Source organism: Chelonia mydas, chromosome 1 (genome assembly GCF_015237465.2).
Source record: "Chelonia mydas isolate rCheMyd1 chromosome 1, rCheMyd1.pri.v2, whole genome shotgun sequence".
NCBI lineage: Eukaryota > Metazoa > Chordata > Testudines > Cheloniidae > Chelonia > Chelonia mydas.
Genome location: NC_057849.1, coordinates 245,874,010 through 245,886,874, shown reverse-complemented (window position 1 = coordinate 245,886,874; position 12,865 = coordinate 245,874,010). Strand labels below are relative to the sequence as shown.

The 12,865-nt window shown below is 47.9% G+C and overlaps 1 protein-coding gene across 1 annotated transcript in view; it reads left to right on the top strand.

Annotated features, from left to right (window-relative positions):
• The window catches only part of LOC102943015 (pseudouridine-metabolizing bifunctional protein C1861.05), a 48,226-nt gene that overhangs the window by 17,057 nt on the left and 18,304 nt on the right, over positions 1-12,865 (top strand). Inside the window, exon 12 of the mRNA XM_043541398.1 lies at positions 10,696-10,762. Coding sequence (XP_043397333.1) covers positions 10,696-10,762 — 67 coding nt within the window. The remainder of the gene's footprint in view (positions 1-10,695; positions 10,763-12,865) is intronic.

Genomic DNA, 12,865 nt, shown 5'->3' with positions numbered 1-12,865 from the left:
CGACTTCTCCTAAGGCTTCTATTATTTCGTATCGCCCCTGCCACCTGGCCAGGAGCTTGCTCTCCGCCGCGGGTACGAGCACCATTACCCGGTCTCCCACCTGGAGCTTCCGGGTCGCCGCTTGGCGATTGTAGTATGTCTGTTGTGCCTCTTGTGCCTTCTCCATGTGTTTACGTACAAGGGGGGCAACTTGGGCTATCCTGTCTTTCATCTGTAACACATGTTCAATGACATTTCTCTCTGGGTTCGGCTGTTCTTCCCAGCCTTCTTTAGCCAGGTCCAGTATGCCCCTGGGGTGGCGACCATATAACAGCTTGAAGGGAGAGAATCCCATAGAAGCCCATGGTACTTCCTGTACGGCAAACAGCAAGTAGGGCAGCAGAGCGTCCCAGTCTTTCCCGTCGCAACTAACCACTTTCCGCAACATGTTCTTCAATGTCCTATTGAAGCGTTCGACAAGACCATCGGTCTAGGGATGGTAGACCCATGTCCTGAGGGTCCGTATGTGGAGCATTGTACATAGGTCATTCATCAGCTTAGACACAAAGGGGGTCCCTTGGTCCGTCAGGATCTCCTTGAGTATCCCTACTCTGGAAAAAATCTGGACTAATTCTTTGGCTATGGTCTTGGTTAGGGCATTCCGCAGGGGTATGGCCTCAGGGTATTGGGTGGCATAATCTAGTATTACCAGAATGTACTGGTGGCCCCTGGCTGACTTCTCCAGTGGCCCTACTAGGTCCATAGCTATTCGCTCAAATGGGGTCTCAATAATTGGTAGAGGTACCAACGGGGCCCTTAAGTGTGGTCGGGGCCCATGCATCTGGCATTCCGGACAGGACGTACAATATTGTCGGACCGCCGCGTAAATGCCAGGCCAAAAAACCTCTGCAGGAACTGATCAAGAGTCTTATCGACCCCTTGGTGGCCCCTGAACAAATGACTGTGGGCCAGATCCATCACGCCCCTCTGGTGCTTCTGTGGGACCAAGAGTTGTTCTATGACTTGCTCTTGGACCCGGACTACTCTGTATAGCAGATCGTTCTTAATCACATAACATGGCCCTGGGCCCTTAACTTTCCCCTCCACGGGGACGCCATTTACCTCGACTACTTCTTTACGAATATTGTTGTATATTGGATCATTGGCCTGATCCTGACCAAAATTCCCGAGTGCGATCCCCATTTGTCCAAACTCAGAGGGGGTCTACCTCAGTCTCCCCTTTGGGGAAAGCCCCTGGGGAACCCGGTTCGGCGATAGGATTGTTGATCGCCAGCCCAGTCCCGCTGTTGGTTGAGCCACCTCTTTCCCCTACAAGTGTAGACTTCTGGTATTGGGTTAGGATCTTCGTCCCCCTCCTTTTATCTTCCCTCCGAGTCTTCCGGGGCTTCCCCGGCAGGGAGAACAAATCCTGGTCAAATTCATGGAAGGCCGGGGTGGGGGTGCGGTTAACTAGCAGGGCCACCCCCTGCGTCCCGGAGTCATTATTTTCTTCTACCTTCTCCCCGGAGAGTAGGCTATCAAATCCTGTGAAGTCTCATCCAATAAGGACTGGGTAGGGGAGTTTCAGAACTACTCCCACCGTCACCTTAGTGGGGTTTCTGCGAACTTCTATTTTTATAGGGATGGTTGGGTAATAGTTGACATCCCCACGCACACAGGATATTCCTGAGCACTTGGCCCGGGATAGCTGGTCCTGCCCTACGAGCTTCCCCGAGACCAACGTGATCGCACTCCCCGAGTCTACTAACGCGGTGGTCTCTATACCATTCATCTTAACGGGTCTAGTGTATCTATGAGGGACCATCGCAACCCCGACTAGACTTAATAGATCACGTGGTCCCCCTATATCTCCCAATTCGCATTACATGGGCTCTTCTAGATTCGGGCATTGAGCAGCGATATGCCCTAATTCACCACAGGCGTAACATCGGTACCCCGCTTGGGGCAGACCCCTATCTTTCGGGCTGCTGGGCTTTATCCCCCAAGTCTTTCTCCCGCAGTCCTCAAGTCTCTCTGGGACTGCCGGTTGCTCTTCCGACTCCTTCCTCCCTTCCGTTATCCGGCCTGGCGCTAGGACAAACCGGGGCCTCAGCGCAGAGACTTGTCTCCGATTCTGGCGCCTTCCTTCCCCGGTGATCCGAGAAAGTTCTTGGGCTGCTAAGTGCCTCTCTACAAGGGCAATTAGTTCATCATAGGAGGAGGGATCATTTTGACGGACCCATCCTCATATGTCCGATGGCAACCCCCTCATGTACCTGTCCAACACTAGGATTTCCACTACCTTTTCAGGCCCACGGGTCTCGGGGTGGAGCCACTTCCGGGCGAGGTGAATTAAGCCAAAAAGCTGGGACCTTGGCACTTTGTTGTCCCGGTATTTCCTCTCGTGGAAGCGTTGGGCCCTTATGGCTGGCGTCATGCCTGACCTTGCCAAGATTTCCGCCTTAAGCTGGGGGTAATCCATAGCTGCTTCCATGGTCATGTCGAAATAGGCCTTCTGGGTCTCCCCGCACAGAAATGGAGCCAGGATCCCTGCCCACTGGTCCTGGGGCCAGGCCTCCCGTAGTGCCGTTCTCTCAAACGCGAGGAGATATGCTTCTATATCGTAGTCTGTTGTCATCTTCTTTAAATAGTTGCTTGCCCGCAGCAGCCGGGTCCCCTGGGGTCTGTGCGTCAGGGCTTTCAACTAGTTTACTACTTCAGTAAGGGTGGCTTGATCTTGGGCCGCCTGGTTCATCAGTAATTGGTTCGTCTCCTGTTGGACACATACTGCCTCTTGCTGGGTCGACATCTGTACCCTGGTAGCTTCTTGTTGGGCCGCAGTGGCCTGTATCAATGCCTTCACTACATCCTCCGTTTTTTTTTTTAAAACCCTGCCCTGAGATGGCTTGCCACCGAGCCTTACTCACTCACTATCCCACTGCTCACACCACGTGTGGCAAAGTACCTTGTTCTCCTCAGCAGACTCAGTCGTTTTTAGCCTTGAAGACACCGGCTTGGGCAAGGCAAATCCTTACAGGTAGCACAGGGTCCGGTTATTCCTTTCCCTGATCAGTCCCTTGTGTTTGTTTTCCTTCCCTTCTGGGGCGGAGGACTGTAGCCTCCCTTCCTCGAAGGGTTTGGTGTCTTGCTGCCCTTAGCCTACTGGCAGCCTCCCTCCTTCTCTCACTCTCTCCTCCCATGCCGGGAGGGGTTTAAAAAGGTCTCCACCAGTTGGAGCCAGCTGAACCTAATTAGCTCCCTAGCAACCCCTTTTCCAGCTGAACCTTATTTCCCCCTGGTTATCTCCTCAGTGGACAGGGAGAGGCTTTTTAATCCCCTGGGACTAATTACTACCCCTCCCTTTTTTGTAGCTGTTTTTCCTGGATATACCACAGTGAGGTTGAGTGGGACTCCTGGTTGGCCTGGTTTAAATTACAGTGCACTGACTGCTGAATTAGGGACTAGGGGCAAAATCCTGCTCTCAGATATGGTATCCTGTTCTCCACACCTATGCAGGGGAGTAATTGCTGGAGGAATCCAGCATTCATAGCTAGGGAATGTGAACAAAGAGGTTATAATGAACACAAAAGTGATAAGATGTGGGCCATGCCAGATCACTGAGAGTGAATTCTAGAGCTAATAACACCCTGTTTCTGGTCCCCAGGAGTTTTCACTGGGAACTGACATCAGAAATAGCCTTACTGACAGCAGCTGTGACAGGGCACAGAGGAAGAAGCCATCTGTAAAATACAAGATCCCTAGTCTATTTAGGCTTTTAGGGCCAGATTTTTAAAAGAGCTCTCATTGTTCTGCATTGCCGATTCATATCAGAGCACTGGTGTGATGCACTCTCATCATACTGTCCCTTTTAACAAGAGGACAGCTGCATTCTGTACTGGTTGTAGCTTCTGAGTGGCTCTCAAGGATAGCCCAAAATAGAGCACTTGAAAAGGAAAGTAATCTAGCCTGCAGCAGAAAGGCCACATTTTTTTGGCCAGATAAAGATACAGGGGGAGGCAATGCAGCTACCATGGTACGTGGAAATCCAGGAGCAGAGAAGATTCTATTCTTCCCTCCAAGAATGCACACCACCTTGACAAGAGGTGGATAAAGACCCTCAACAACAATGAAATCATAGTCCCTATTTAGTTCCCCAAAATGCTTTCTCCTGCCAGCAAGCATCATCTCTGTCTTGTCTTAAATATGCTCAAGTGAGCAGGTTTTTATCCAGTTTCTATCTTAGAAAAACACAAGGAAACAGGCTCTGTCTGGGAACAGCAAAAAAGAGAGAGAGCTGAGTATCACCTGCATAATTGTCCAAGGAGATCCAGAAACTGTTCCACATGGAGTCATCTCTTTTTGCTGTGAAAGCAGGTTGCTAGTTTTTCCATAACAGTAATCACCTGCTGCTTTAAAAAGATGTTCTGTTTAATTTCTCTCTATTGCTGTACTCCTGACCAACATTGGGGGGCGACAAAGCTTCACATGCTCTGATCTATGTACAAAGTGACGGTAAAAGAATTGTAGTGGCCACACTCTGTTTCAAGAGACTGACCAATACCAGGAATTTGAAGGGTTTGCTGTGATGAGAAGAATGAAGTAGGGATTGAAGAACAGGGAGTGTGAATGTAACCCACACACCTCCTGGCACCGAGAGCACTTAGAGAGAGATAAAATGAGTCTGCTCTACAGCCTTAGCTAACAGCCAGTTGGCTTTTAGCTCATGTGGTAGAGGCTCGTGCATTAAGCTCCAGAGGTCCCCAGGTCGATCCCACTTGTAATGCCGACAGTGTGTGGGTTATATACTTCCTTAGCTGAGGAAGCGCGTCCCAAGCTTCAGAGACTTCCCAGTTGAAATCCCGGATGAGCCCCCACTTGTAATGTCGACAGACCCCGGTCGCCCGTGGGCAGGCTGGGACCTCTGGAGCTTAGTGCATGAGTCTCTACCACATGAGCTAAAAGTCAACTGGCAGTTAGCTAAGGCTGTAGAGCAGATTCATTTTATCTCTCTCTCTAAGTGGTCTAGGTGCCATTAGATGGGACCGAACGCCACACCCAGGAGGTGTGTGGGTTACATGAGCACCTTTCAATATTCTTACTGGAGCCAGTTTTGAAATCTATGTAACTGGGATTGCTATAAAATGGATTATTTGCTCTTCAGTGTGCTCACGCTGTGAGCAGGTTGATTTAACATTAACATAGGGATGAGTTTTCAAAGCAGTGCCTTTGACTCACTCAGACAGGCACCCTGGCTTTTAACTCCTTGGTGGGATTTTTTGAGGCTACATCTATTGCTGACAGTGGGTGTCAGAGTAAAAATAGCCAAGCTTGGTGCTTTGAAAATCTGCTGCTGTCAGATGGGGCTGTGTAAACCTTGCAGCATTCATATAGGCAAGCAATTAGGGGAAGCAGAGGGGGAAATTCTTTACTCCTGGCAGTGCTGAAAGCAAGCAGGAATTCACAGATACCATTGACAAATTTAACCTATGGGCCAGATGGGTCAAGGCCAGAGGCAATAGTAAATGAGGGGCACCAGTCAATGGTGAGGGGAGAAAGACTGAAGGGATACCCAGGTGGTTTGTTATAAAATGTTTCCACTTTGATTTGACTCAGTTGTGTGTTTCTCTATACTAATCAGCTAAGTGTAAGCGGGGGAATGGTCCCGCTCTTATGGGGAACTTTCCTGTCTTATACACTACCCCGGTGAAATGGGCTGGTGAAAGGATCTGAGTCCTCGCTCCCATTCCCTTTACCCAGAGGCCTTCCTGACCACAAGGGCTCCCCTTCCACTCTCCTGTGTGGCAGAGTCCTCATAAACCCAAGAAGGCTTGGCCCAGGATTCCTGGGGGGCTCGACCCCCAACCTTGTTGTGGTCACTTAGGGCAGGGGCTAGGGTGTCCCCACTCCGGGGTGCTCTCTCTACACTGGATGCTTCCCTGTCCCACTGTCATTACATACAGTTAAAAGCAAATATAGTTTATTAAACAGCAATCAATTAAAAAAAAATAAGGAAAAAATGGGAAAGGTGAAAGGAAAACAGAGAACCCTGCTCTGTAGCACAGGGTCATCACAACCAGCGTATCTGGAATGTAAGGGAAGTTCAGTCTGTTCCTTACAAGTACCAGGCCTCCCACCCAGGTCCTGGCTGTGCTGCAGGGATGCTGCGGTCAGACACTTGCTCTGGCGGTGGCCACGCACCCTCAGGCTCTAGGTGGCAGGACCCTTCTTCCCAGCCCCTGCCCTGTCTGGCCTGCAAGGCCTCTTGGCTGGGGGCGTCTCCCTGGGCTGGGCCTGCTGCCTAGGATCCTCCTCGCTCTCCCCAGCTGCTCACCGCACCCGGATCCAGACTGCTCCAGCTCCACCTCCAGTTCCAGCTCCACTCTGCCTCCAGCTCCCTGGGCTGCTTCTCTGGCCCCTCTGGCTCTGGTTGCTGCAGCTCTGCTCCCAGGACAGGTCTGCTCTGTGGGCTGCTTCTGTGACTCTGCTCCCAGCACTAACCTGCTTCCTGGGCTGTTTTTCTGGCCCCCCTGGATCTGGCACAGCTCTGCCCCCCAGCTCAGCTTGGGCCCCTGCTTTCTCCTTAGCTCGGTCCCACTCTGTCTGACCCAGGCAATTCCAGCTCACACAGAGAACGGGCTCTTCTCTCCCCAGCTGCCTCCTGACTCCCTGATTAGCCTGCCCACCCTGTCAATCAGGCTGACCTGGAGCATTGGTCTCTTGCCGTTGTTCCTGGGGACTGTCAGTCTCAGGGTCCTGATTTCCCATGGACCCTTCCCCTTTCTTTTGGTGCTGGGAGCTAGCCAACCAAAACACCCCCACTGAGTTTTAGTAAGGGGACAAGAGTCCTCTTACATAAGGCTCTATGATCTCTGGGACAGCATTCAATGCACATTTGTGAATATGTGAAGTTTTGACTGTTTGCCAGATCCAATGCTGGTGCTCTCAGGGACAATACTTTTACATCCCAGTCTTATGGGCGGTGGGGGGCGGGACGCAGAGGAAAGGAGCAACACTTTTAGACCTGGCCCAGAACAACTGAAAAAGTGTAAATCTCTCATCAATGGGCCCTGCATTCTGACACCATTTCCCTGCAGGAGTGAAGTGCCAGCACTTTCTTTTAAAGTACCATAAAACAGCTTTATTGAAAATGGGGTCAAAATATAAAAAAGATACAAAGATGTAATAGATGCCAAAGGATTAGGTCATTGCTGAGTTGGTCACTGCAGCTAGGCAAAATGAGCATTTGCTGTTTGGTATATGCTATGGACAAGACAAGTGTTTCTTTCCTTTTAAATAACTGGTTAGCTGTGTGTGTTACAGGATTGTACACAACTGAGAAAGCTGTTAGATTCACAGACTATATAGGCAGTTACACAACTAAATGATGAGAACAGGTAGTAACCCCAGGGTATTAACAATCTATTGTTACTGGCTTTTTTCCAGCTTCCAGTATGCATAGTGCAATAGAGCATGAACTGGTAAACAAGTAGCAGGCAGAAATGCAGGTGACTTAAAAACTTGGGAAGGTAGGGTAGCCTTGTGATTACAGCACTGACCTAGAAATCAGGAGATAAGAGTTTAATTCCTTGAGTCTGACACAAACTTAATTTCTCTGTGCTTATTTTCCTGGATCTAAAATGAGGATAATAGTAATTCTTTCTTCCTGCCTTTCTTTCTCTCCTGTCTAGTTTTTAGTACAATGGGGCCTTGATTTCTGTTGGGATATTTTTCCTGGAAGGCTGGAATTATTCTGTGTCTGTATTTTAGTTCGAAATTATATGTTGTGAGTCGTAGATTTTTCTAAAGCCCACTTTTCCTTGTATGTTGTCTAGTCTCACCTTAAATCATAAGATTCTGTTGTGAGCTATAGCATAGCAATACATTTCTCAACAACTACAGTTGCTATTGTGAATAGGTGGCATTCTGCAGTGGGAAATAATCCATAATATTACATTCTGTATTTGGAAATATTTCCTTGAATACAGTAAGTTGGATTTGTATTAAACCACATACTAAAGGTATAACACATGGGCTATGTTTTGTCCCTCTCTAATGGCTACTCCGCATAGAGGATGAGTCTACTGCTCCTCTACCAGTTAAAAGAGTAAATCTGGTAGTTGGTAGCAGTAATAGGCGTTTACAAGATAAAACCCTACTTGTAATACCAGCTAATGGCATTACATGTATAGCTCATGTGGTAGGGGCCTGGCTTTTGGTGCTGATGCTCCAGATTCAATCCATGCAAATGACCCAATGTGAGGATTGTTACAAAGGTATTTTTCAGGCTACTTATGTGACATCAGAAAGTTTGATTCCGATGGCATTGCCAGAAAATGTGTCTAGTAACTTCTCTGACTGCAAGCATCTCCAGCAGCCACTGGGAGGCTGTGTGAGTTCATTTTGTTAGTGATAACAGCTACGTAGCCGAAATAGGTGGCGGTGTTCCACTGGAATTCTCTCTCAGGTGGCAAAGACACAGTGGTATGAAGATGACTGAGTATCTTCAGGACTCTTGGATCTCGATTGCTCATTTCACTTTTATATGCAGCAAACTGCCTGTCTCTGCATCATTGTGGGCTGCATGCAGTCTGGCTATTAGTCCTTCAGTTCATCCTCTTTGAGCCTTTGCAGACAACGTTTCCCCATTTAGATTTACAGTACAGTTGGTATAAATATTTATGAAAGCATGACCCTTCTAGTTTGTTCTGTTAAGTCAGAGATTCGAATGATTGCAGATGCTGCAGGCAGATGGGGTTCCACGTGGGGAGGTCAGTCATGGCTCTCCGAGTGAGGGCAGTGCTCTGGAGCAGCCCTGGGGTCAGTTTAGCGCACCAGCTGCAGCCTGTCCTCCCGGCTCAGGGGGAAAGGGATGCAGTTTATTTGCAACCCAGGGAAGCTACACTGCACCTCAGTCAGGACCCCCCAGGATGCAGGATCACTGGGCGGGGGGCAACTGCCCTTCCACCTAAATCGTGCCCCTGGCTATGAGCATTTCAGGTTTTTTAAAAGGGGTGGGGGCAGTGGCCCTTTTGCCCCCATCTCTGGCACCTACCGGGGGCTGGCTGGGGATGCATTTTGGCACTTGGCACCCGTGTTTAAACCTATGCTTGGAAAATATTCCTCCCTGCCTTTAAATCTTTTACTAAAGATTTACTAAATCTTTTACTAAAATGATTAGGGGTTTGGAATGGGTCCCATATGAGGAGAGATTAAAGAGGCTAGGACTTTTCAGATTAGAAAAGAGGAGACTAAGGGAGGATATGATAGAGGTCTATAAAATCATGAGTGGTGTGGAGAAAGTGAATAAGGAAAAGTTATTTACTTGTTCCCATAATATAAGAACTAAGGGCTACCAAATGAAATTAATGGGTAGCAGGTTTAAAACAAATAAAAGGAAGTTCTTCTTCACTCAGTGCACAGTCAACCTGTGGAACTCCTTGCCTGAGGAGGTTGTGAAGGCTGGGACTATAACAGGGTTTAAAAGAGAACTGGATAAACTCATGGAGGTTAAGTCCATTAATGGCTATTAGCCAGGATGGGTAAGGAATGGTGTCCCTAGCCTCTGTTTGTTAGAGCGTGGAGATGGATGGCAGGAGAGAGATCATTACCTGTTAGGTTCACTCCCTCTGGGGCATCTGGCATTGGTCACTGTCAGTAGACAGGATACTGGGCTGGATGGACCTTTGGTCTGACCCAGTATGGCCATTCTTATGTTCTTATGTTAATCTCTGGGATTTCCAGAGCAATGATAATCCTCACGACCTCCCTGGATAGAAGCCTACTGCAGAACAGGAAAACGTTCTTTCTCTGGTTCATGCGCTAAGAGCTCTAAGACCTTTTGATAATAAGCGATGACACCCCAACTGACTTGAGAGAGATCTTTCACCTGCCAGGTCGGGGGAGGCAAGTAGCCTGTCCTGTTTCTAGCTGAAGAATTTGGGGCTGCTGCATCTCAGCAAGAGCCAGGTGAGGTAATGTACTGGTGGGGGAAAGCAGAGTTTGTTCCACAGTCCAGAATCTGGCCATGTGTGTGACAGACTGACAGAGCGCTTTAAAAAAAGCGAGAGAAAGTTGAAGGAATGGGCAGGAGGAGAGAGAAAGCAGCAGCCAGACAGATGGGACAGGAGGGCATTTATGAGGACAGAGACATTTAGGAAGAGAATGGAGAGGGAAAGGATATATAGATTGTGAAGCAGACACTTCCGGAGACAGAGAGAAGGATGCACAGCATAGGCAGACATCGATATCTATTAAATGATTTAAGAACGATATTTCTACACTGCTTAAATGAGGGACTGAATGGGTTGGAGGCTGGTAATGGAATACAGGGCCTTTTGCCCAAGGCCCAGTGGTTCAACTCCGGTCTGAGTTGGTCACTATCTTAGTACAGAACTGTTCAGATCACATAAAACACTACAGTTGGCATCCTTGTAAGTAATCTCAGCACATAAGGCCAAAATATTCAATGAACTAGGAGCATGAACTGCCCTCCGACCTACCCGCCGAAGTGGTCCTTTCTGCTCAGAGTTGAAGCAGGCGAATAGGATAGGAAAGCTTTCACTGTTTTTTGTTCTGAAGCTAGAGGACATCAGTCTCCACAGCTGTGTCAAGCCTACCATTTCAGAAGCATTCAGTTCACTTTAAACATATTCAGAGAAATTCTCTCTGTTCTATTCAACTTTCCCAACTCTACTAACTTCCGATTTACTCTTGCAGGCTGGCGGACAGACAAATGCTGGGCAAGTGAGCCAATCTTTCGGAGGTGTGGGGAGAAACCTGGCAGGTGCTTAGTGGTGGGTTTTGTTTGTGGGGGCATGTAAGTAATGGTTTATTGTGTATTGTTTGTATTGCAGGAGTGACTAAGCCCCAATCAGGATCAGAGCCCCACGGTGCTAGACACTGTACAAACACACAAGTGGACACAGTCCCTCCCCTGAAGAGCTTACAATCTATTAGGAAACCAGATGCAACAAGTGGGCATTACAAGAAATAGAAGGGGAGGGCTGGAGGGCAGGCAAGGGAAATGAAAATAAGGTCTTGTAATTACATGCAGTAACTATTTCACAGCGCAATGGCTCCAAATCAGAATTAAACGAACAAACATCAGTCTTCCCTGATTAATGCTGACCAGGTTTGCAGCAGTTATTAGCTGACTTTCTACAGGAGCCACAGTAGCATTAGAGATTAACTCAGGGAGGATATTTCCACGCATAAAGGGCAAGCATGGAAATATTTGTGGGAGAAGCAGACAAAGGGACCTTCAAGGCTGTGATCATTAGGGTGACATCATAAGATATGTGCTGTAAAGTTATTGGCACCACTCCAGTAGCCCAGGTTTACTGGTGCTGTAATGAGCGAGCTTGAAATGTTGTTAATTTGGGGAAAGGAGAGAAGGTTTAAAGAAAAAACCCTAATGTAGCTCATGTAGGAGCAGAGAAGTTATTTCACCTCTGCCTTTGGCATTGGTTTGACTGCTGCTGGAATACTATGTACAAAGTTCTGGTATCCACAATTCAAGAAGGATGTTGATAAATTGGAGACAGTTCAGAGAAGAGCCACGAGAATGATTAAAGGATTAGAAAATGTGCCTTATAATGATAAACTAAATAGATTGAGCTTTTTGAGTCTATCAAAGAGAAGGTTAAGGGGTGACTTGATTTAAAAATCGTCAGTGGTGGAGAATCCACCATAACCTTTGGTAAGTTGTTCCAATTGTTAATTACCCACACTACTCAACATTTATGCCTTATTTCCAGTCTGAATTTATCTAGCTTCAACTTACAACTATTGGATCCTGTTATACCTTTCTCTGCTAGATTGAAGAGCCCATTACCAAATATTTGTTCCCCACATAGGTACTTACAGACTGTAATCAAGAATGGATGTTTTTCTAAAAGATCTGCTCCTGGAATTATTTTGGGGAAGTTCTCTGGCCTGTGTTATACAGGAGGTCAGACTAGATGATCACAGTGGTTCCTTCTGGCCTTGGAATCTGTGAACCCTGGAGTTTAAGCTTTGTGGTCAGTTCCCAAAGCTTGCTAATGTGAATCTGCCATCACCTCAGAGCAAGGAACGGATGGGCTTTAAAAAAAAAGTCCACACAAGTGAAATATTTGTGATAGCTTGGGAAACTCATTCTCCTCTCGGAGTCAGTTCTAGTCCAAGGTACAGCTGGAGCAGTGGAATAGGAAGTCTAGCGGTGATAGGGTATGTCTACACAGCTTTTTGGAGTGAGTCTCCCAGCCTGAGTTGATAGATTCAGGTTAGCGGGGCTTGCGCTAGTGCTCTAAAAATAGCTGTGTAGACAGCGCTCTGAAGGTGCAGCTCACGCTGGAACTTGGGTTCTGAAGCCCATCCCCTTCCATAGGCTTCAGAATCCAAGCCGCATCTTCAAAGTGCTGTCTACACAGCCATGTTTAAAGCACTACCCCGAGTTTGTCGACCCAGGCTTGGAGGCTCACTCCAAAATGATGTGTAGACATACCCACAGAGTCCATGCATAGAAATGATGGGGGGAAACTCTGGGTTGCAATTCTGTAGGTGGGATCCCAAGGAAGAAAGGTGTTGTTTGCGGGTGTTTCTTCCTTGCCCACCTTTCCACTTCCCCCATTACCAAACCAAACTAGCCACACAGCCAGAAGTTTCTGTGGCAGAAGACCAGCATATCAACTTGTCTTTTCCCCATGCCAGACAGACTGATGGGCAGCCACAAGGAGCCCTGATAGAGCGTTCTGCTGAAGACATACTAGAAAGGGACTGGTGGATGGGGAGAAGGGCACCGGTTTTTCCAAGAAGAGCCTTCCTACAAATGCTCAAAGGTTTCACCCTTCACAGGCTGGAATTTGCGCTCAAGCACGCTGTCCTCTGCTGGGATTATAATCTTGCC